General features: G+C 44.6%; 2 protein-coding genes across 3 annotated transcripts in view; one reads left to right on the forward strand and one right to left on the reverse strand.

Annotated features, from left to right (window-relative positions):
- Window positions 1-447: 447 nt before the first annotated feature.
- LOC105277941 lies at window positions 448-26,210 on the reverse strand. The gene is given in 19 exon segments (XM_011336700.3): window positions 448-1,647; window positions 1,762-1,843; window positions 2,369-2,525; window positions 3,098-3,263; window positions 3,446-3,596; window positions 3,777-3,942; window positions 4,185-4,277; window positions 4,585-4,761; window positions 5,140-5,197; window positions 5,199-5,309; window positions 9,131-9,362; window positions 12,905-13,134; window positions 13,472-13,720; window positions 14,043-14,202; window positions 14,600-14,801; window positions 15,161-15,357; window positions 16,195-16,438; window positions 16,798-17,057; window positions 26,072-26,210. Coding segments are annotated over 18 exon segments (3,069 nt in total). The 5' UTR covers window positions 17,030-17,057; window positions 26,072-26,210; the 3' UTR covers window positions 448-1,485.
- The window catches only part of LOC105277886 (glutamate-gated chloride channel), a 40,136-nt gene continuing 35,877 nt past the window's right edge, over window positions 22,017-26,275 (forward strand). Inside the window, exon 1 of one of the 2 annotated variants that reach the window (XM_026973783.1) lies at window positions 22,017-22,271. The gene's annotated coding sequence lies outside the window, so the exon portion shown is untranslated. Of the gene's footprint in view, window positions 22,272-26,106; window positions 26,246-26,275 lie in introns of those variants that run through there. The other variant, XM_026973786.1, reaches the window with a different exon arrangement.

Below are 26,275 nucleotides of genomic sequence, written 5' to 3' on the forward strand. Positions count from 1 at the left end.
GAAGAAATCGAATCATCATGGCGCGCTGCTCCTTCTCAAATTCTGTTTTCATACGCGCCCGCTCGCGAACGGTGTCGCTGCGGTGCAACAGCGCCGAACGTAAAAATCGTGCGGTTGTGTTTAGTTGGTCGCGAAGTGTTTTATTTCTATAAATAAAATGCCGTGTCGAGTTTCGTGTCGCGAGTGTGTGCGCGTGTTGCAAGATGCTGTCAACAAGGGAAACTGCGCCAAAAAGGAAGACTCAATCATCATCGAGGCGGAGCTCGGAGGTTAAGATGACGTTGAACGGGCCATCGGTAAGTCGAAAACATGTTCAAACCATCTCGTCGAATTTCGTTGTTCAAATTGAAGTATTGCGCAGAATTATAGCGTTGTCATTACTCGCGCAAGTAATATTTGTTCTCTGAAAGAAGGGTTTATGATCGCGAATGATTGTTGAGACTCAAATTGATCATATTTGTATGGCACGTTTATTGTTGCAAACTGTCTCTACATTCTCGTTCCCTTTCTCTCTCTCTCTTTCTTTTTCTCAATAATGCATCTTACGACGATCGCGGAACTCAGAAGACAGTAAAATGCTAAGTGAACGCAAACTTCCTGCACTTTCGATAATAATGCCTCTTTTTTTAGATTATTCTTCTTTACATGATCAGTACATTGTGAGTATCTAGAATTATAATCAGTTATATTGCTCACAGTTCACTGGCATACATTCGATATCGTGAGTCGATCTCATACTAAAGCTAGCATACTAAACGTACAAGATTACTCCACTGATTTGATGCTAAAGTTCGAATGTACACGTGCGGTCGACTACGTGTTATCATTTTACAACGAGCACTTGGTGTACATGTGTAGAACAATTGTAAATTTAGCTGTTTTACCAGATAGCCAAATTTTTTTATGCAACACTGTTCTTCAGAAGAGTGTAAGGAGCATCGGATTTTCATAAAACTGGCTAAACTTATAAAAATTCTGCAACTTCTATATTCACACGTATCTCGGGAATTTTTGACAGGATTATGCATATCTATTATTTATATAAATTAGCTAAGTATACTAAAAGTACAAAATACGTGTCAACGTATTACTGGCGCAATGCGTGATGTGCTTGAGAGATCTGTAAAAACACGACTGTTCGGCTAGTAAGCGTTCGTGAATCTTTGGCAGTTTAAATTCGTTTTTTCCTTCCGAACGTGATTAAAAAAGCTTAACGTGACAATTATGCAAAGTTCATTACAACCGAACAAATTTATCTTAATAAAATTTTCGTTTATCGATTGCTATTTACCAAAATAGCAATGAAACGGCTACAAATAGGCATGAGAGGTGAATTATTTAAAAATTGTCTTACTTTCGACAATTCTATAATCTAACAATACATTAATTCGTCGAGAAACTCAAGAAGCGAATGATATATGTACAGACCTTTCGGTGGTAAACTCTATATTCTGAATATAATACCGCGACGGTAATCTATACGCTTCAAACGTCTATAATACTGTTCCGTTTCTTTTCACCGTCCGCGGAATCCAAATCGTTGCCGAGGCTACCCACGCGACCTCTCAATCCGACCCCACCGCCGACTTGACCGGTCGCTTTGAGCTTCTCTTGCATCTGCGCCAAGATATCTTGCATCCTTCGAATCTGCAAATCACAGACACGAATTAATAAATAAGCATGCGGGCTATTATAAATGCGCGGCGAAATAATTTCATACATAACGATACATCGCGTTACTTGTTGCACATGTTCTCTTACCTCTTCGTCCTTCTGCAAAAGAAGCCTATCTGTGTCGGATATACTGTTCTCAAAGTGCGGTCCGGAGTCTCTTTTCAGTTTGCTGTAAAAAAGAAACGAGAATCGTTATATTTCCTTGACTATTCGGGAGAGAAAATAGAAACTATTTATCAAATGCAGTGGAGGCATATGAATTACGTTGAAAAAAAGAATATCGTGCGAGAAAGTATAAATTTTACGTTTTCTGAATGTTAATTTTTACTGGAAAATTAATACAAAACTAAATTATCATATCGCCAGGAGCATCACAAACTAATTAATTAGGTTAAATGATTGCTGGCAAATATACTTTTAAGAATCATGCAAGACGCACAGGTTGTACGAAAGAATGTGTCGAGCATTCGTCAGATTTAATTTATATTTAATATATCTAATTTAATAATCTAGTGTGGACATTTTTAATGTACTTTAAATTGATAATAGAAAATTAGCCAAATGCAAACTACATTAGCAACAATTATTTTGACCGTATTACTTTCGTGACAAACTATGCGCGTTGCGAACGCGCGGCAAACGTTCGTGTGTATATACCTACTGAAATGCAATATTTATTTACATGCGTAAATACCTCCGTTCCCGGATCGCTTGCTGCGAAATTTGTGAAATACATTGGGCCCGAAAATTCTCGTAGTGGACGTCCTGCGTGACGTCCTTTAGATCCTGCATATGCGTCGATATTAGCATCGTCCTTAGTTTCACGAAGTCACTGTGCTTCGGGTTCTCGACTATGATCATGATCAGAATAGTGACGTTAAACATCAGGCACGGGCACGCGAAAACTGGGGATACTTTTTAAAGCTCCATCAGCTTTCGCTAATTAATGTCGCCGATCGATCGTACTCGTGAAAGGTTTACGCTCCGAAAGGCTCTTTTACCAATTACGATTTTAATTTCCAACTACGTTTGTTCTGTTAGTTACTTGATAATCTGATTAAACTTCGGTATTTCTTTCTCATTAGAAATTGTGCGCACTAAATCTCTATTTTCCGTTGATTCTCTTGATTCTATTTCCAATTCCGATCCCTTTGATGACGCTACATTGAAACGCCCTTTCGATTCTTTCAAAGTAATCATTAGCGAGGACTAATCCCGTAACGATAATTACTTTTTTGAATGATCGAGGAAGATCTCACAAACGTGAAACGATGATCTATCTAGAAATCAATCTTTTCGAAATAGATTAAACGCCTGAGAAATTTAATTTTAAATATTATACCTACCTCGCATGCAGTCTCTGCTGAGTGAAATCGGCACGTAATAGAAAAATATTAATTTTATGTAGAATATAAAAGTTCACCTTCCACTACACCCCATGGATATTGTCGGCCGCGAACTTTTCTTCCGGCAACTTCCAGCACCGTCGAACTTCCAACAACCGCGAAGGGTATGCAGGCTTTCAATTCCTTGTCCTGTTGCTTGAATTCTTCATCTTCATCGCTGTCACAATCTGGGAATTGGTATATCTGCCCGAAAAGAATATTTAGAATAATGTGCTGTGTGTGTGTGTGTGTGTGCGCGCATGTTGCAAAGATAAGCGATTTTAAAAAATATTATCAGAAATAATTGTTTGCGATCATAAATTCCAAGTTGAGAAAAAGATCTCGTAGAGTTCGTGGAAGCTTTCGATTATCTCTCGAGGCCACACCTGTATCTCATGTTCTTCGATATCTGCTAAAATGCGCTCCTTCAGCTTTTTCACCTCGTGAGTGGTTAGCGTATCTGCTTTCGCTATCACGGGAACGACGTTAACTTTCCGATGTAAACGTCTTAATATCTCGAGGTCAATTTGTCTGAGACTGCAAAAAATCTTATTATTAGAACTTGTTATTATAAAGTAATCGAGTTCGATCGAGTTCGATTCGATAGAATTGCGGTCGATACTATCGCGAAATAAAAATACAATTTCAACGCTCGATGTAAAGTACAAATAGAATGAAAATGGAACATGTGGCATTATATGTTTGCCTATCACATACCCATGGCCGTACGGTGGTATAAAGTATAGGCAACAGTGTACTCTATTGTCTTGAATATTTTTCCTATTTAATCCGCTCTCATCCGTGAAATACTGGCGGAATTGTTCGTCGATGTAAGCCGAGCATGCCTTCCACGTATCCTCGCAATTTACCGCATCACCGAATCCTTCAACGACAACATCACTCATAGACTCATCTTATAAAATCAGTTCTTAAAATTTGAGATAATAATCGCCATTAATAACAGCGTCATTATTTCTGATGCCATATAATTTTCTGGGATTAGAGTTGCCATTTACAAAATTCGCTTTCTACATTTAAAGTACTGTTGGCAAATGGCACATGTAATTTAGTTCTGATTTACCGAAAGAATGAGAGGAAAAAGAAAAGATTGGCGATACTGCTCACCTGGCGTATCTACGATCGTCAATCGGAGCCGAACGCCGCGCTCCTCTATATCCATTGTTTTCTTCTCGATGGAGGTGGTCTTAACTACGCGTTCTGGAAGTGGACGATGAATATTTATCGACTCTTCTTCGAGATCGAGACGAGCGGTTTACCAACGATGCAGACTGATCAAATATTTTCCGTGCGTCAATAACTCGAGATAATGCTGCCACGGAAAATTTGAGAACAGCGACATCCGGTACCGCTACGTCCCTGTGCTACGCGAATATTGTCATAATTATTTCGACCAGCCGTTCAACTGAAATGGATTTCGGCTGTCGAAATGGGACGGTAATCTTCGTTCTTAATTGATTTTCCACTCGAATATCTTCTTTCTTTACGAAATGAATGAATCACGCACCTGCCGCATCCGGAATACGCCGGTCTTTGTACAGATCCCCGAGGAAGAGGCTGTTTATGAGGGTCGACTTGCCAAGACCGGTCTCACCCAACACCATCAGGGTGAACTCGAAACCCCTCTTCACCGATTTTCGGTGCACTTGCTCCGGCAGCGTCGCGAAACCGATATAATCCCTGTCTTACTGAGCGAAACAAAGAGATCATTAATACCGCGACATCCATCCACCCATCAAAAAAAATCTTTGTCCCTTGCGTGAACAAAAGCCGCTCAGCGAACAAAACACCGGCAAATAAATAACCGGATTTTGCACAAAATTCTGTACAAAATTCCGGAACGAGTGACAGAGGCATCACAATTACGGTTCAGACGACAGTTATCTATCTATCAATAACGCAAATAGTACAAGCGGCTCGATAAAGTAATCCGCGTGATTCACGTCACCGAGCCGGCCGCCTCGGACTCGAAGATTGCTCCACGAGTACCGTGGAACAAACGGATTTCGGATTCCTCAACGAAAGAAAGAGTAAAGAAGAAAAAGAACGACAGTTTACGTACCACCGGACATGATGGCAGCATCTAAGGACGCTTCGGCGTGACGACGAGCATAACGGCGAAACGTCGGGCAAACGCACTAAGGCCGAGGGCGGCTCGTGAATGCTTCTGTTCGTCAGGCTGACTTGCGCTGGCGCACTGACGACTGGCCGATCAATAATCGCTCGTGCTCTCTCTCCCATTGCATGCACTCTAGGCTGCACACTGAAGAGTTCAAGCCAAGCCGGGCGCGCGCATGGCGCGTGCAGAATAAATAGCAACATTATCAGCGCACGCCCCGCTCCTCTAACGGTTACGAACGCGACCGGAAGAGCGGAAACGATTGCGCGACAACCGGGCGTTTGACCTGGCGTCGTTTGCAACGTTCGACACGAAGCAAACCTGCGGTGATTATATCACGATTAGGCCGCACGCCGAATTAGGTAGCATTATTATGGAGAAATTATTATGAGGTTTCCTAGTGTCGACATCGTCGTCGTTATCGTTGTTGTTGTCGTAATGTTGTCGTCCGAGCGAGTTAAATTGAGGCCTCTTGTGCTCAAAGGTGTGTTAATGACTTGTTATATTGACGTTGCCTTTGATGATATTATACTGTGATCTGAAATCGCGAGGCTTTTGTTGAACGCAGAGGTGTTGCCTCGTTGGTTTACGCGTGCGGCAGATATATTTTATGAATTCGCTGGATTAATGCAATTTCAGCGTGTCCTGCGAGAACACACGTGACACATTTCCGGATTTATCGCATTTACCAACAATTGCTGGTAATTAGTCGTAATAACATGGAGAAGCGCTTGATGACATGGTAGTTTTAGATTTTCGCATGCTGTTCGCCTACAATTTGAATTAATTAATAATTATCACTTGTTTATTGCGCGGCTTTGTAAGCCAGCTTACGGCCGCGATTAATTCGAGCAATCGCGTGTCGAGTTTGTTGACGTCAAACGAGTGCTACGTGGACGGTTTCATAAAAAATACGTTTATTGAGACTCATTATGTAACAATAATCTGAGGTATAAAAAGTATCACGCTAAGGATTGAGAAACTTCAGCATTCGCAAGAAACCGTTCGGTATTATTTCTTTATTATATACGCCATTACGTCGTTAACGTCGTCCTTGGAGCCGAGGAAAATGGGTGATCTCTGGTGAATGCTCTCGGGAACGATGTCCAGAATATCAATTCTTCCATTGGTTGCCAGACCACCGGCTTCCTTAACTATGAAAGCCATCGGGATGCACTCGTACAGAAGTCGCAGCTGAAATCGAGAATTGCATTAGTCCGAATAGAGCACGATATTTGATCACGTAGATTCAATTTGTTCCGGATATCTTAACGCGCGTAAAACGCGCTCGGAATCTCGATTAATGCATTAATAATAACGAAGTGAGATCCAAGTTAATTATTGGTAAACTCGTTGTATCTTGCATACCGACCTCGATATCGGTATTTCGATAGCGAGTTACAGTTACTCGATTCTCGGCTTGCATAATGCGCAAAGTCCGATAATTTTTTACGTATTTACGATAGAAATGAGCGCTCCGCGCCGTTATTCGCCCAACTTTAATATTCACCGAATATTCACCGGCTAGATAAAACAAAGCGGCTAGATTCGCAAAGCACGATAATTTTCTGTACGCTTATCGGATACAGAACGCAAACGCACGTCACAAAGCAAGATTGCACTGCAACAAATGGTTTCGTTAATTTATCTGCATAACGATAAGCGCATCCGCAAGGCGCGACAGATGCGAAATCGAGCTGTTTTGCAATTGAAACAAGAACGAAGAAAATTCAGAGATAAGAAAGACAAACGGAGGGAAGCGGGAGACGAACGAACGCAACGTGTTGCATAATACGTTGTATAATTGCAATCTGTTTTTCTCCGCGTTACGAAATCGCACTTGGCTTCTATAGGGTTCACAAGTTATCGCGGATACGAAATTACCTTGCCATTGGGGCTGCTCTTACTGGCCGGGTACAAGAAGATACCGCCGTATTTGATCGTTCGATGAACATCGGCGACCATAGAGCCCACGTATCTGGCACTGTAAGCTTTTCCACTGGCAGGATATTTCTTCGAGTGTATGTATTCCTTGACAGACGAGTCCCACGTGCTCTCGTTACCCTCGTTAATGCTGTAAATAATTATGCACAACGTTAGTTGCTGGCAGAACAAAAGCGATCGTTCTCTCGAAAATCTAATCTCGCGTAGAAATTAACGCGGAATTTTGCAGGGCGATTGATTATGGGATTTCTGGAAAGTATGCAGTGTTCCTTTCCCAGTATCGGACGCGAATATCGGCGAATAGCTCGCGGTAACCGAAACCGCTCGGTGCACCGAGCATTCGCGGCCCTGCAGCTTCTTTCTGTGTCTTCTCTCTTTGTCGTACCTGTATATGTTTCCTCTGTCGGGCATACGCATGTTCCTCTCCGTCAGTATAAATTCCCCGATAGCCGGGTCGTACGTGAATCCGTTCACGCCGCGGCCGATCGAGAGCACTATCATGGTCGCCGAGCCGTAGAGAGCGTATCCGGCCGCGACCAAGTTCCGTCCTGGCTGCAGCGCGGCCTGGACCGCGGATTCCTTGCATTGTTCGGTCTTTTTGTAAATTCCGAAGATCGAGCCGACCGAAACCAGGCAGTCGATGTTGGACGAGCCGTCGAGCGGATCGAAGCACACGATGTACTTGCCACTCTTCTCCGTTTCCACCTCGATCGCGTTCTGGTTCTCCTCGCTCACGAGGACGCACGTGGTGAACGAGGATGTCAGCATGTTGATGAAGAGCTCGTTGCTCAGGACATCAAGCTTCTTCACTTCCTCGCCTTGCACGTTGGTATTGCCGGCGATCCCGTACCTGAGCGAACATGAAACGTGCGTCATGTGCGTGTAACGGATGATTAATATTCCGAGTGGGTGTCGCGCGCGGTCAATCCGATTAATTGTGACGTTGCAGTAAATGTGAATGGAGTAAACGGAATGTTTCCTAATAGCGGGTCCATTGTTACAAAACTCTTAAAAGTATCAATGAATTATTTAATTAACGCCGTATTATTTATATTATTTAATAAAGCATTGGAGCGCGATTGAACATTTTTTGGGGATTTGGTCGCGTGACCGTCTGATTTAAATTTCAGACTCGGTCAGTCTCGGATTTCCAGCGAAGAAAGTTTAGAAAGAAGGTGAACGCGACGGCCAGGGACGGGCATCGAAGTGTTTTATTCACGTTGACACAGTAAGCGCCGCATGGGCGCCGCAATAATGGGAAATGGTTTATATGTTATTTATATGCAGGACTACGGAATTGTTAGGGCTTAGAGATAGAGATAGAGACTGATATTTATTGGCGTGTATTGGCAGCTCGAGCATGACGGTAAATGCGGCAGAATACACGCGGCTGCCGAATACATTTGAATAAAATAGAGACGTGCACCGGTCGAGTAGAACGTTAACCGTAGTTACGACGTTATACGACGGAGCATGCATCTATACAAGACATCAGGCGAATCTTGTCTCGTAGCGTGCCAAATTCCGCTCGTTACGCCAGACCAAGGTACAAAATCACATGTGCTACGTTCGCACGCGTACAAGATGCAACACACGAAATCTCCCGATTTACTATTCACAAAATAACTTTACAACCCGGAATACCTTGACTGTAGAAACGTGGACGCGTGGAAACGTGTAGAATTTAAACTATTTACATAATGTCGCTCGCAAGATAACGCAACGGACTCACAGGAGCCGTGAATTATTATACAAGTAAATTAATCCAAATTTCTGATTAAAGTGAGAGACCTTATATCTCGTGACACACTTTCTCTTTCTCTCCATGTTTGATTAGAGTGAGGTATTCTGAAAAATCACGATTCCAAAACGTAAAATCAACTTGCGCGTGTTGTTTCCTTGCTGATTCAATCGTGCAAAACGCGACGACCGGTAAATTCCACTCGTGGTTACGAGCACTTCCATGACTCATGAAACTCGCGTGGTCCACTCACATGTTGGCGATGCCGGCCTTCCTGACAGCCGAGCTGACGGCCTTCACAGCGGTTTGTATGCTGTTCAGCAGCTGCGTGAGATCGCCGGTCGCCGACGGCACCTTGCGTTGCTCCGCCAGCACGAATCTCGTTAGCGTCATGCAGTCCGAGTCGAGGATCGTATTTTTCGACGTCATGTTGGCTGGATTTTCGGGTGAAATGCGGGAAACGCGAACGAGTGCCGTCGAACTGTGAACCGTGCCGATGGCAGCGGAGACTGAGGCCGACGCTGCCAAGGCGTCGGTTATATAAGCTGGCGACGACGACGACTGGTCGGCAGCGTGTTATCGTGAGAGTGAAAGCCAGCGGTGTTGGTATCAAGTTCCGGAGCTGATCGGGTTTCCACGGGTCGACACTGTTTTACGAAACGCCCGACCAAACGATGAGCGATACGTTCGTTATTGATGCCGCGCCGCGCCTCCGAGCGCGTAAACTGACGCGGATATAGCAAAACTGGGATATTAATTGTTAATTATTGCCGGGCTGCGTTATCGGAGTAGTTTGCGTTGCGGATATTTGTCGAATAGAACGTGAAAATCGTTGGAGTATATTTTGGTCCATCTTAATCGGTTCGACGTGGACCCTCTCGTGACTAGAAACTGCTATCGATTTTTACAGTTCGCTCTTGCGCTCCTCCATAGTCGGCGAGTTTATCGCTTTATTAATTTACGGGCATTCAGAATTTACATTGAAATTTAACGGCACGCAGCGGCGCCGCGCTCGCGCTACTACCGTGTTGATTATGGTGCATTTAAAAGTATGAAATCCTCAGGAAAGCCGATAATCGCATAATGCGTGGACAATGGCGCGAGTTAATACGCAAATTTTATTTGGCAATTATTTCGTCGCCGGTTCTACCGCGTTTTTGCATTTTATCCGGCACGCTTTTTATCCTCTCCCGGCATACGTGTCGTCCGCGGCGCAACATATGTTAATGTATTCTGCCCCGATCACACACGTGATCTTCTAATGAAAAAGTGGGGACACATAGGAACAATAAATTGTGGATCCGCGTGCATACGGTATCAGCCACATCGAGGTCGCGCAAACCGGAACTAGGCCGCATTAAGATTCGTTTTGCCGATTATGCGGTATCTTTCCGCGCAGAAACGTGGCGAATCGTGCGTCATCCGTTCTAACGCGAAAGAGGACAAAAAATTTCGTTGCTTCCCATCGCGAGATATAAATCTACGGTATCCATGCACCCGCATGTACATAAAGAGGGAGAGAACGCGTCTCGGAATCCTCCGATCTATTTGAAACGTCCGCGTCGGGAGCACTATGCGTGCTGAATTCGAGTTCAAGTTAATTTCTGGATGAATTTCGCGATGGATCAGAGCGATAAGCATCGCAGCTTTGTTACGAATGCTGTTACGCCGCGCGGTATAATTAAACTAAATGGCATATGACGCGAAATTAGCGTCGTAACAGCATCGGATCGATCGAACGGCCTCCGCCAAAATAACGGCAATTTATGACCCTTGTGTACGTAATTGCTGCTGTAATGTTGCAAATTATTCATTTTTCTCATACAATATAACAATTGTTTTATTTTGGCTCGTCAGTGACATCGTAACAACGATACATGTTTAATTAAATAAATTATCGTCGTAATAGAGACATTTCTACGTATAATATTATATATGTATAACATAATAATGTAATATAACGTATAATATATGTAATATTATACATAGAAATATACATATGCATGCACACTACTCTCAAAATGTTTATTATCCGTAACATTACAAACGGAAATAAAGTAGACGTAGCAACGCGCAACTAACGAACATGATATGCACAAGCTAATATTTGCTAAAGTAAATTTCAACAGTGCGTGCATCGAAAGCACATGCGTGTATCCTCACTCCCTCGCAAAAATTTCCACAAAACGTTGCACTTTCCGTGCATCCCCAGTTGTAGATTAAAATTGTAAGAATCGCGGTCGGTCGATGGCGTCCTCTCGGCAGTCGACTTCGAGTTGACGTCGGATGCCCGCAACCAGCGGCGACGTTTGTCGTTGTCCCTAATTATTAAAGGGCTGTCGTACGGCACATGGACAATCTTGCAACAGTGTCCTGTAAAGTGGGCAGTGTGCACCAATCAAGGGATTTCAGACGGTTTACAAGTCGATGAGCTTGTATTGCATCGGCGATCCCAGTATGTTTATAAATCGGCTTTTGCACTTGAGCGGCTCGTGATGCCATTCGATCCGGAAATTTCGTACGACCTAGATAAAACAGACGCGCGTTTAGTACATGTTCCTTTTGCAGTTTGCGAGAGTGCGATGGGAAGGACGGGAGCAGCTGAGAGAGGAAAAACGCGCTTTTCCGCCCGAGAATCAGCGATTTCCAATTGAAAAGTGCGATTACGAAACTCGTAATTCCCGCTGGGAGACTAACTCTTCATTTCTGGGTTAAAATTACAGCGTGATCAAACGTTTAGCTGGCATTATCGGTATAGTGACATTTGAATGTATTTTTGAGGCGGTAATTAATTGAACATTTCACAGAGAAATTTCTGTGGAGATATCAACTTGAGAGAATTTGCAATATTCATGTTTTTATGACATTTCCAATACTATCGGAAGAGACGGAATTATTTATGTAGATAATTTTCGGAAAAGTACGAGCATTATCTTAATTACGCTCGATTGAAATTCGTCTAATTTCGTTTGCATTTTTGTGTCATTCAATTTTTTGTGAGTCTCCATTATTAAATTGTGCAAACCAAGAATCGATCGCGATAGAAATACCCTTCGTTAATGTTCATTAAACTGATGGGACGAGTTACGGAATCATACTCTTCAATTCTTCACGAGGACAATAACAGCACCAACGTGAATCTGCGAGAATATTTAGTCCTCCGGGAATTCATGCTTGAGCGCGACATCGTTATTACATTGCTATGCACAGTCACGCATGGTCCAACGCTCCAAGGGAATCTGTATATTATGCAAGCACGTTGTCTGTTTCTGTTATTGTCTTAGTACGCGATATATTTTCGTGCTCGCGCGTTTAAAGCTCTCAGCTTATTAAACATCTGCGCTTAGCATCTATGAATAAAACATCGGCAAAAGAAGAGTATAGTTTTCCGCGCAAAACGCATGAACAAGATTGAAAGCAAACCTACAAAAATCGGTTTTCCGCTCGAAAGATGTTTACATTCGCTTCGGCCTGCTTCCGCCTACGAAGGCGCGCGAACAAACCCTCGAACAAGCAAATGCGAGGAAGATTAACAGCATATCCGGTATATAAGCGTAGCAGTTTTCTTTCCATTTCTGGACGAACCTTAAACGCGAATCTCGCAACGGCGAGGAAATATCGTATTTCCGATGCGAGAGAGCAATAAGCGTTCCGACTCGAAGTACACGGAAAAATGGCAGGAGAAGAAAAAAGAAGTGAATAAATTCGACAGTAATAAAACGATAAATTCCGTGAATCGATTAATATAATCGATAGCTGCGCCGACGTGAAATCTCCTCTTATCAGTCAGAGTTTAAGTACACCGTTCCTTGTTGAAACGTTTTAACTTGAACCGTAAAAATCGAGGGCACTGTCGTAAAGCGTTTAAGGCGCTTTTGATTGGCGTCGTTATTCTCCTAATGAAAGGCGCGTTATCCCAAATGGAGATTCAGTTATCGCAGTCCGACCGACTGAATCCCAAAGGGGCTAAGAGGGATAGGCGAAGGGACGCAAGGGGGTTGACAATTGGATTGGCAGCGGGACGAAAGTTTACGAACTGTCAAGAGCAACGTCTCCATCTCCATCTCGGCGAATCGTCGGCCGATGCAAGTGCGAGCGCCGAATCCGAAAGGCATGTACGTGAAAGGATGCGCGTCCCTGGCTGAGGGGAAATCCGTGTTGCCCCGCAACCATCTCTCGGGAATGTACTCCTTCGGATCCGGAAACTGTGTCGATTCCATCGATATCAGTGGATGGCAGGCGATGAGATTGTACTGGCGATATGAAACAAATCATTGAGGATCATTGAGGATCATTGCGATTTTGTTCGTTGGATCGTCAAGATGCCTCGCAATGTATCGGAGCAAGCTTTCACTTGGGAGTTCCTCTCCCGTTTTAGAACCGATTTTCTTTTTATACAAATATGCCGAAATGTAGTTTTCCGATTACATATGCAAGTTTAAAAATTTTGTTATTCTTAATGGTTCTTGCTTTAATGAGTTTTTAATCAAGAAGGAATTTAATGTTAAAATTTTTTAACATTCTATGGTGATTCGTCATATTATCTTAGAATATTATTATTGGATTTCTTGATTAAAAAACTATACGCACCCCTTTTGGTATTTTGTATCCCCCTAGGGAAACGTCCGATTGCATGGTTCTGAGGTTGCCGATGGAGACGGGGAACAGACGAAGGGACTCCTTAATGCAGGCTTTAGCATACTTTGTCTCGTGCAGCACTTCGGGTGTAACGAGCGATGTTTTGTCCGGTAATACGGACATTGCTTCTTCTCGCAGCTTCTCCTGTTTCTCCGGATTAGTTGCGATGTAATACAGCAAGGCGCCGCTCATGTTACCGGTCTGCAACAGATCATCTCTTAATCTCGTCTAGTTCGGTATGATTACGTAAACGATACGCTGCCTCTACGTTAATCATCATTTTACTGTAATATTTTCATGCAAATATGTATTCTATAGCAATTTTCAAATGCTTGATACTTTTCGAAAAGAAGTTTTATTTATTGGAATCTGAAATGTTTCTAAGAAGTGAGAAATTCTTCAGAGCACTTCTATGCATATTCGTCGCTTCAAACGTTAATCGGCGAATCTTGTTTCTTGGAACGCGTCGATTCACCGTTAAAAGTGTTTTGATCATCGTCGGATGTGAGAATTGTGTGCTTACCGTATCAACGCCAGCCGTTAACATATCGAGCGCCATTACGTGAGCTGTTTGTTCGTCCATACTCAAGAGTTTCTCCAGTACGCTGCTTTCTTGCGGACTTGTCTGGTTCTTCGTCTCATGGAATTTCACCTTAGCGCGATTGATGTGCTTAGTGGAAATTCTAAAGGAGCCCATAAATGAAAATGTGAATGCTACGGGAATACGATGCTGATTACAACGGCGACGACGAGTCTCTCGCCTCGGAGCTCACATTGTTAACACGCGGGACAAATTGGACGTAGAGCGGAACGCAACGGTGACGACGTGAGTAAAAGTAACACGACGAGCGCGACACGTTAATTTTTATTGTGCAAAAAGTAATTAGCGCGGGATGGCACACACACATATACGCAGGATGTATTATTGATAATAAAGTGGCAACTACGCGGTGCGGGAGCGCCGGCGAGATATATCGTGGATTACGGTAATGACGCTGAGAAGTAACAAGTTCGCGCATTCGCGCGGATTCCCGAGTAATACGCTGACATAGTGTAACGAGTATAAGTTTCAATATTTACCCATTAAGCGTATCCAGCACATGGAAGAACTTCTTGAGATTCCGCGTATTGTATAACTTCCACAAGGACGGCAGCACCTCCAAGCGGTACATGAGTTCGAACATATCGTGCACGCAATTAATCATTATTTGCGGCTCCGAATCCGCGGGAAGATTAGGCTTTAAGCACCCCAGTCGGCAATTCAGCGCGATCGAACATATCGCTGTTAATTACATAACGGAGGATTAGTCTCTCCATGATTGACGAGTTCAGTACGGGCGGATGCATTTTTATTATATTATTCAGCCGCTCTTATCGTGCATCTGTCGATGAACGTGTTACGATCCGCTCGAATTTATAGGACCGAATCAATCGACAGGACGAAAAAGGAAAATGAACCGAGTTATGTAATTAGCTCATCAACTGCGCATTCTAGTATACTATTGTATCATCGATAAGCGTTACGAAAGCGGAATTTATGTCACTATCGGTGCATCCTTTTCGCGGAGGATCGGAAAGCATCGATCGGCACGAATAGTGATCTCTCACGAATCTCTCACGCGTGGACACGCGTATACTCACACTCCAGAGCCCACTTGTGCAATTCGTTGGCAAAGTTCGGCGGCATCTCCAGAGTTTTAGGATCTCGCAGTGTTCGCATCTTCTCCACAAACTCGCCGGTCACCTCGCCGATCTGCGTGACGTGCACTTTGACCGTACGCGGTTGCATCATGTGCGGATTGACTTTCGAGCGAAAGTCGTGCCACAATTTTCCCTGGCTGAAAGCAGAGGAGAGCCCTTTTCAGCAGGAGAGAGAGGAGATGCTACATCGTACGCAATTTACGTAGGCTTGTGTGTTTGGCCCCCGTGGCTCCCTGTACATACACTCGCTGGACTATCGACCGTACAGGACATAGGCAGGAGAGACCAGCGAGGGTGAGAAATAGAGGGAGGAAGGGACAAAGTGAGAGAGAGAGAGAGAGAGAGAGAGAGAGAGAGAGAGAGAATGAGGATAGCAACGGGGACGAGAGTTGCTTCGTCAGCTCGTGTTCCCATATTTTGACGAATTTTCGGGATATCGACGACATTCGCGCTTGACGCGTTTTATCGTGTCGCGCCGTACTGAGAACGCCTGTATCTATCAACGCTAATCGAAAGAGCCACTTATAATAGTCGCGTTATTAATCTTGCAATTTATATTGGCAATATATATAATTCCAGCTATTTCAATATATAACTTCGTAACCGGTAAATAAATCACGACACCTCTAAATCGAGGCGGTCTCGGCTGAGCGATGAGCTGTTGTAAACTCGAGAGCTGAGAAAGTTGCTTCGTAAAACTACATTACTTCGCACACTTTGCGATTTTCTTCAGATTTTTTAATATCGCGATAATAGACCGCGGCTAAGAGGAGACTACAGGAAGATGTAAGAGCATTCTTTACGTCTACATTATTGCTTATAAAAACTTGGCCATCAGCAAATTTTACCATTTTTCACGAGAGCAATTTCAAGATGTCAAGGAGAACTTTCCGCAACGTGAATTGGCAAATGTTTATGAGCGGAAAAAAAATTCTTTTTCTTCTAACGACGATTGTTTTCCGGGGCACACCTACCTCGTTGCGATACCGTACTTCCCCTTATAGATGTGCTGTCTGCTCTCGCGATAATGATGCAGGCACTCCATCGCAACCCGCATTGGCCATGTGCCTTGCACTCGATACATCTTTTCGCACAGCTCCGGCGAAAATAGAAAAACGCACGGCGGGCGGTTCACTATGCCGTCCAACTTCACCATGTCGCCGTATTCGTCGCGCAGCATCCGCAGTTGCGTCAAGAGGTCCACGTTACCGTATTTACCTGCATCGTCCACACCAATGAGTGACTGTCAATCGCGATTGAGGGAACGGCGGAATTATTTGCTTAAACTATCGACACGCTCGTTTAACGGATAACAAGTGAAATCAACTTGACTAATCGTAAACAACACGCTCCTCCGAATTAGCACAGACGTAATCACGTCTCGTTAAAATCTTCCGTTATCTATTAATTGCGCGAGTTGTTTGCCGAGTTGCAGTCTCGCCGAGATCTCCCGTTTAAATTGGGAATCTGATAATCGACGCTAAAGATATCAGCAGTTTCGGGCATTCGTGAGAGGGAAAGAAAGAAAGAGAGAGATAAACAAATGAGAGAAATAGAGATAGAAAAAGAACGCTTACCTATATGCGGTATAAATCGCATCATATTGCCAAATAGAGGCCATGCTCTCGGACCGGGGATATCCTTGGTCGGACGATCTTCCTGCAGCTTGGTGTCCAGGTCCTTCGAGATGTCGTTCTGGATGGAAGCATAAGCTTCGACCGATCTCGGGCGACGTTGCACCATCGATGGCACGATCGATGGCAAACGCGAGCCATTGATCTCGCGGATGAGAAAACCGGTGCGCATCATGTTTTACCGGTCGCCTCTTGACTCTGTTCTGCAAAGTATCAATATCCATTTGTTGTAAGCGACGACGTTACACCGTGAGCGATCGCGCGGTATTATTGGCTCAGCGAATCAATCGCCGATTCAATATGTGTTCAGCTGTATTGCTATATATTTACGACAACAAACATGTAAAACTATGTCGCTCGCCACGCTCGCTCGTGTAAACGCACGAGACTCGGAATATTAGTTTAGGCTAATGGAAAAATATTGCGAGCCGCCCGTGGAATATGAGATTCGACTACGCTGCCAAATATCGAACTGTTTCCGATATGCATACGTCACGTACGTTCCCGATGCATTACGTCAAATAAATGCCGAAATTTTATTCCCCGAGTAAGAGATCACTATACGATGGCGAAACTTATTGGTATACTTGCTGGTACGAAGAATCAACTGTTTTTGGCTGTCAAAATATAATATGTTTATACATGTACATGGAAAAAAAGAATTTGCTACAAATATTACATATTTTATGTTATTTGCACAGCATATTTTACTTTATGGAGTTGGAATTTATTATCTGTACGTTAATCAATATGTAACTCGAGAGAATCCACGTTGAACTAACAGACGACCGGAAGCTCCGGTCGATTACTTATTTAAAGTTTTATGTGCTTTCGCTGCGGGAGTGTTTTCGATTCTACCGAGAAAACGTACATATATACGGTGTATATACGTTCGGCCGAGAGAGAGAGAGAGAGAGAGGGTGGAAGACGAACGAGCGACCGCGTGATATTTACAAGCGGTCATCGTCTTGGGCTAACATTCAATTCGGACGCTGTATAGGTTGTAAAGCACGATGGAGGGATTTTCCGGGAGATATCGAGTTATGGTCCCATGGAGACCCCGGCCATGCCATGGACCGAAGCACGGGGGCGCCTCTATATCGACACACGTCAGCCGACGTTATAGCACGGACGACCCCCGACGACGGGCCGAGCACCCCATTTTTCACCCTCTCCCGCGCGCGGCCACCGCGTTTCGATCCGACATTTCCCGCCTTAGCTTAACCCTCAGACGTCGGAAATACTTTCAATCCGGAGAGTGACGAAAATAGGTCATATTTCACCTCGTGACCGCCCTTTCCTAAGCTCGCTCTCTTCGCTTCTCGTTCACCCCGTTCCTCCGGTACGACAGGTTTGTTATTACAAGTTCCAAATCCCCTGATGAACTTCTGCCGCGTAACTTTTATCCATTGCAATCTTTTGTTTTACTTTTCTGATTTTTTCTTCTTTCTTTTGTTTTTTGCGTCGAAGAAAAATGACGCGGTCTCTCGAAGGTTCGAAGGTACAAAGGGAGTCTTTAGTAATTTGCGACCGAGCAGAACCAGTCAGTGTTCGGGCATTAAAAGGTAGCGAACTTTCCGAATACTTTGTCGCGACCGCTCCGTCTCGGTATTGTGAGCCAGCATGGAAATTCACCGTACCGTTAAATTGGGGAACGCCTGATTTTAATTTGATTTGTCGCGATCTATCAAATGTACGCTACAGTTTGAGCATCACTCGCGGTATTCTCGACACGTATGATTTTCACGATATTCCATATTGCACTGAATACTTGAACGGAGACTTCTGTAAATTGTGTTCAAATGTAACGTTAAGATAAAATACTGACACAGGATATTGAGACGAATATTGAACTGAGTGTTTTGACTATTATAATGATACGATGCTACCAAGGCGACAATAGGATACAATACATCTAAGGCTACCAACATAGCAAAAACATATGCTAATATGTCCCTGGATGTTCCATAAAAGTTAATACACACAAATTACGACACGTGCAGAGCTCAAGTGCAATAATAAAATGAACCTTAGACCGTCCTTGTCTCTCTTCATTGAAGGACAACCGTGATTTTAACCGAACATACTTATCGATTATGAAATCTAGAAATAGCATGTATCTGGATTCGGCAATTAATAGACGAATGAATTAGCAAGATAATATTTACGTAAAGGAGAAAAAGAGAAGGGAAACACAGATTGCACATTGAGACGTGAAACCTATTGTTCTCAGCGCGGCTACTCGATATCATTCTCACGCGATACTTGAGCACAATATCGGAGATTGAATGAAAGCAATGCGCTCGCTATATTACGCCCTCGCGTGCATACGCGGCGCGAAATCGGAGCAGGACGCACTTACAATTGAACGTGCGAGCGGACCAGCTCTCGTACGTGCGCGCACCTTTGAATCCGTTCGTATCTTCCTTCCGCAGATCTTTCCTATCTTTGACACGTGTCACTCGCGTTCCGTGGACCTTCTCTCGTGCCGTCGCGCATCCAAGAGGACCGTTTTCCGATGCTGCGATTCTCCAGCTGACGAATTCTCGACAAATTCTCTCGAATTTACGCTGGCGCGACCGATTGTTGCCCGTTCGGCGATTCACTGGCTAATGATTCCACACACAGTAATAAAGTCACACAGTAGTAAACACAGTAATAAAGTCCGTAATAGAGTATCGCGATACCAAGGACAAATACTTATGATGACGCGACATGCACCGTCGAAGTGCAACTGTCCCCGTATGATCCGCCGGGGCAGCGATCGCGGTTTTATCTGTACGCACGAGTGACCCATCAACCGAGAGTATCTTGCTCAGTACAGCTGCACCGTGAGGAACGACCGATTAAAGTAACCGATCTGGGAAAGCTAGGAATCTCAAGGCTTTCCTCGTTTGGATCTAGCGCAACGGAAACGATGACTGGCGCGATAGCCGCGCGGCAAGCAATTATGCGAGTATCAACTACCAATTACCATGAATGTGCAGGAGGATCTCGGTGACTCTCCTGCTTCGGGACAAAGTTAATTCATTAATTAATTTGGATCGGTCAGGGGAGAGAGAAAGAGAGAGAGAGAGAAGAAGAAGGTGCATAAGAGGGTAGAGAAATTATTTATGTAGTCTATATTCATTTTCTTAAGTAATCTAGCACGGGAAAAAACATTACCTCAAATAATTTTCATCAAAGTTTTTCGCGATGTTGTTGAATAAAATATATACAGTAAACGTTCTTCTGCTTCCCGCGACAGTAACTTCAAGGTAAATGCATAAATAGTCCCATGTATAAATAAAATCTTATTGCTCATTAACTAACATACAAAATGCACTAGAGATTGTAACTGTTTGTTGCGACAGAGTTTAATAAAAAACATATGCGTATCGTAAAGAAATATGTCGAAACACCGAGAGTCGTAAAGTTTATCATCAAAGTATACGGATTAATAGAAATCATTATCAACAAAGATTGCTGTGTGACTTGATAAATGAAACTTGATAAACGAACTGTGACGTCTTTATATCTGCGATACAAATTTTTAACATATTGTTGCAGAAGTCCTTCATATGTACAATGAGCATATATTGGAAGCCTCTGAAAAACTTCTCGTTAATCGTTAATCTTTGCATTCCACCAAGATATTTCCTGTTTCCTTTATCAATCTGCACAGTAATTGAACAATTGTGCTATGCGCAGTTGCCAACAACGATAAGCGAAACGACAACATACATGAATATTGAACATGTTCTATTTGTGATGTGATAGTGTCTTAATAGAACATTATTTCTCAAGAATAATGGAAATATCGCGAGATGAATGTTGACGTGGCTGTGTTCTCCCGAAAGGTTATCGCGTGCATTTTACGGGAAACGCGCATTGGACGTTTAATCTCGGCCACGAGCTCACGATTCTTACTTAGCACGCGACGCAGAATAAAATGACTGCTGACACTTTGATAATGTGGACGCCACGATATAAATTTGCGGCCGGGGACCGCGTCTACCTGAAATTCGATCAAGAATCGCGTGACGAAAATCTGGGACGTCTCATTTTTGTCCCCACATAATCCCATAGAGCGTCTCATACGAGACGTGGTGCCCGCACGTCATTCCTCAGCAGATAAATACCCAAATTAATGAAATCAGGAAGCTGACATCATTTTTATCTAATTATGTTACACTAATGGATCGTGGTCTTTTACTATCTCACATCATTATTCGTTATGTCACTGTATCTTCTTGTTCTTTTTTTTTTTAATATAATTAACGACGTATGGAAGGTATGGCATGTTACATCGTTACGTCGAGTTATACACGAAAAAAGAACAACCCTCTCTAAGGGATGCCTTTCGAACTCGTTATGGGCGCGAATTCGCTCGCGTAGCTTCTCATTACGTTTTCACGCCTCCGGTTAGCTCAAGCGTGAGGACTGGGGGCACGAGCATTCCGTATATATGTACATATATATCGACTACTGGAAGCGATCGAGGGCTTTAGGTATGTCCGGTTTAACAGCAATAGTAATAACTTCGGGAACAGTATCGAGGTGCCAATACTGACGAATTTTTGACATCATCGCGGTCTCTGTACCTCTTTTATTAGATATTTATTAAAGCAACAACTATCGTAGTCCGAATAAAACTGCAACGGCATTCGACTTTCTTCGAAGCGAGATCAGATTTTTATCAGACAATCACGGGTCTTTTTTTATTAACGGCTATTTTTATCGATCAATCGCGTGGATTGCGGAAACTTTATTTAGCCAATTTAAATCGGGCGATCCGTAACGAGATCGGCACATGCAACGTCGTGGTCCAGCGGATGCTGGGGATGCTGGGCATGCGGAAGGACACCAGTGGCGCCGTCGCCCTGTCGTCGTCGCCGCCGTGGTCGTCGACGTCGTCGTTGTCGATGTCGTCGACGTCGTTGCCAGCGGCCGCAGCTACGGCGGCAACCGAGCAGGAGAGGCTCGCGAGAGAGATGCGAAAGATGTATAGAAAATCTGGCGGCGGGCTGGGCGTCGCGGAGCGGTGAATGACGTCACGTTGCTAAAGCGACGCGGCAACGCGAGGCGTCTGCGTGGGTCGGTGGGTGTCTGGGGGTCCGGGATCAATAGCGCGCGCCAGCAACCAGGTAGTAGGTATGGGTGCATGTAGCTTTCTCCACCGTGGCAGTCCAGGAGACGAACCTCGCGAGGTAGGACACTTTACGAGTCGAGCGAGAGAGAGACCGAGGGAGAGGAAAGAGAAATAAACAAGCAGATAGACAGGGAGAAACAAAAAGAGGGAGCGAGAAAGAGAAAGAGAGAGAGAGATAGAGAGAGTTCGGCGGCCCGTCAGTGTCGTGTCGGAGAAGAGCGGCGCTATGCCAGTAGTCGAACGTAGCAGCGGGGTGGCCAGCGTCTAGGACTGTCAGCCTCTCCAGGTAAGGGTCCAGCGCGGTAGCCCTCGATTCTTGCGATCTTCAACCCCCCGTGTGTGATCGCCCCGGACCGATACTCTCCCGTCGGTCCAGGAGCGCGCGCGGATCCGCGTCCGGGTCGCATTCGCGCGAGTTGCATCCGCGCGATCGACAACGACGACGACGACGACGGGAGTCCCGCGGGGATGTCCCCGGGGATTCTCTGTCGCGCGACTCTCACGAGAGAGGTCGAGGCGTGTTGGAGGGTTGGCAGGGTGCGCGGCTCGTGATCTCGACAGCTCGGTCTCGTGCGGCATCATCTCGGGCGGCGTGCAAGCGGATCTGATAACGGTACGGGAGCATCTCGAGCGCGGAAGAAGGCGAACGACTGCGAAAGGGTTGGCGTGAGAGCGAAAGAAGCGGCTCACGGTTGACGAGTGGGAGGAACGACGTAGATTGGCAGACGGATAAGTATATGCAGGCACGCAGGCAGGCATGCACGCACGCACGCAGGTAGCTAGGTGGCTGATAGACGGGGTGGACAAACGGGTGTAACGCTTGATGGATGGACCGATGGGCGGCTGGATCGGCGGCGAACACCGAAACGGGACGGGACAGATAAATATGGGCAATTGGCAGGACGGAAAGACGGACTCGCAGATACGGACGTAGCGAGATACGGGAGAGAGAGACACGCGGATTGATGGCTCAATCGCTGGCAGGTTGTCGAGGATCATACGACCAGAAAAATCCACTTTCCCGTGATGTACGTGACATCGCGATCAGTTGTCGAGCGTTACCCGAGGCCTGAATACCGCGACTTCCGGATCCTCGTTTATCTACGAACGCGGCAGAAGACGAACGTGCGAAAGTTGATGAGCGAGTCGTGGATAGGAATTAATGAGACGAAAATGAGCAGAACGCGCACTAGGGACCAGTTTATAACTTACAGGAGCGACTCTGTGGGGAAGGGGGAGGGACAACCTGTAGATACCTGAATTTTTAACTCATGCCGTCCGTACTAATTTCGTTTTTCTCGTTGGATCCGAACGATAAACGCGACACATATTTCGTCATTAAAGCTGTATCGGGATTGATAAATTGCTGAAACGCGCGTCAAAATATACGATGCCATTAAAACTATATGCGACGCAGATGCATTTTCGAGCGGTTTATTTATTCCTCCCGTCAAATGGGCTTTATCAATCACTGACCGATCACGCAACGATCCGTTTCATGTGATAAGCTAATTCTTCGTGACTGAAATCCATATATTCGTCTATGGTATTAGTCTGCGATGATGACTGAGAGAGAGAGAGACACACACACATAAACGGCGAACTAACTCGCGGGGCATGTGCCGTAAATCGCTTGCCTCCTCCCAACACCCTCCACCCCTTCGCGGTAACGTATCCTCGCACACGCTCTTCTTCTTTGTCACCATTTGTCAGTCCCGTACTTAAATTATGAGTTATGGTGTCCGCGTGGTTCATTCACGTGGCTTAAATCCGAAGAGAGTTCATTACATTTCACCCGAATGAACCGCTACTCTTACTCTACCGTAACTTTTTTTCATAAAAACTTTGAAGGCGTTTAGAAAAGAGAGATTTATTTTAGCAGAAGAGATGAATTATATCATTTAATAATTTCTGATGACACGCAAATTTCACTATGTTATGTAAATCGAGCAAGTCTTTGTTGCACTCAGACTCGCGCGAATCGACGTGTTAAGATGGGTCCAGACATGTGTCGTATCACCGTATCATGATCGCGTATCACGATTAGCTTAGTGTGGACGGTGCGCCGTATCACATCTGCGTATCGTATCTGTGTATCAAAATAATACGCAGGTACGATACGACCATGATCCATTTGAAGTCGGTATTTCGCCGAAACATCAAAGAAATGATACGAGATACGGATACAGTGTGCACGCTTACCGATCCTGAGATCCTGACTCGATTCAGTCGTGTTGCTTCGTCTAGCGATCGCAAAGTTATGGCTAATCTTTTTTGAACAGGTATTACTTTCCTATATGTGGTGTCTATTTTGGAAATCTGTTTCCCCACCAAATTTATCAGGTACTCGAACTCAATGGGTGACATTCTTGTGAAGTTTTTGTACTGTCCACTAACAGATTGAAACTTTAAGTCGCGCAATAATTTTGGGCCACTGTATACTTCGCGATTCGCAAAAATTCTTTTTATCCACCACCGTCGTGACTTTCTCGGTTTCTTCAATAAATAATGAAGAAAAATGTAATTAACAGCAGCTAACTGTACAGACATTGTCTCCACAGCAGGTTAACGTGGAACGATACGTTAGATGGAAAACTAATAAAGAGGTACAGATAAATGATACGGATACGGATTGAAAGCAAGGCCTCGGCGTATCATTATAACTAACGTATCCATATCATGCATGATACGCGATTATGATACGATACGATGATACGACACATGTCTGGACCCACCTTAAGGCAGTTTCGCGTTATTGAGAGAAAAAGAAAACAGAAATTATGAAAAGTGATGGAAGCTGCTCGTTATCTCCGCTGACGAGACCCTAATTCGCTAATGATACCAGCGAGGCGAACGTAATTCACAGACGAAGATGTTGCGCCGCGATAAGGGGTGCTCGTGTCTTCCCCGATATCACGAACGACATTGACGTTGTTGATGCTGAAAAGGACCTCTTATTACTCCCTCGTTCATTTGCTTGCCGTTCGCGTACGGACCTCGTTAGTCGCAATCATACTTAATCATTCTCCCGCGTCCGGTGGAGGACAAAGTACTGCCCGTCAAAATCATCTTTGCGTTGACACACTTCGTTGCACGTCATTCGCGCTCGTTGATTACCTCAAGTGGCAAACGACAGGTCGCGGGTAATATTCCAGGGCGGAAGATCACGAAACATTGTAGATCACCGTGGAGATTAATGTACCGGAAGTGCATGTATGTATGCACGTGTATTATATACGCGCGCTAATAAATACCTGCGTGGGACTGCGGATTCAAATTTAATTCTCTCGATCTTGATGCGATCGCGCGGTTGAAGATGCTTAAACCAGATGCTTAAGCAGAGAGGTAAATCCTCGCTCGAGCAAAACTATGTACTTTATGTGAAGCGTTCCAATTTTAGTCCAGGACTGAGATAGCCAAGCAGTCGAGATAGTCCAGCAGAAATAGCGCGAAAAGGGGGCACGAGGAGGGAGAGAGGACCGGCGGCCACTTAAACAGCCGATTAGGTCTCTCAAGTATGTGAAATTCCGGAATATCTCGATCTGCCTCGTGGATGGAGGTTGAGTTCGGGTCATCGCTACTCAGAATTTGCTGATTGCCAATATTTCTAGTTGATATTGCGACAAGAGCGTTACGTCCTCACTTAAAATACATTCGCGTATCTGCGAATTGTCATACGGTTACTGCTCTGGACGTTCCAGAGCTGTTCAAAACATACTGCGCCATGTAGCTCCATAGATCGACAAGCCTTGTATATTAGCACTTGCGAAAATTGCTCTACTATAATAGCGCGCTCGGAACTTTCCGACGATGTAGCGGTTCAAATGATTGTAAACTTTAAACCTTCAATCATCTCGTATCTTTCTCGAGTCTTCCGCGAGCCGTCTGAGTCCGAAGATCCGGCCAGTTCTCGAGCAGTTCCCGAACAGTTCCCGTGCGAATTCCGGTGCCGATATTTCCACGTGGAACCGATCGAACAGTTTAAGGTCGCGCAATCCGAGCTCCAGCCACGAGTCTCTTATCCAAAATATCCGCGGGTGGATAGCCGAGTCGAGTGCGCGCACGATATTTTCCACAATCGCTTACCTCACTTATCACTCGGATCCCGTATTCTTCCAACGGAAATAGGTCGGGCGTGCGTATCTTGGCAACGGCTCAATTCTTAAACGCGATACAACTAGCTCCACCGGCTTCCACCTTGATTCACGGTCGGGGCAGGCATCCAATTTGCCGTCGCGTTCGAGTTACACTTCCGAACGGGTAAATAGACTTGCGAATGGATCTCGTCAT

The sequence above is a fragment of the Ooceraea biroi genome, chromosome 11 (genome assembly GCF_003672135.1).
Source record: "Ooceraea biroi isolate clonal line C1 chromosome 11, Obir_v5.4, whole genome shotgun sequence".
NCBI classification, from domain to species: Eukaryota; Metazoa; Arthropoda; class Insecta; order Hymenoptera; family Formicidae; genus Ooceraea; species Ooceraea biroi.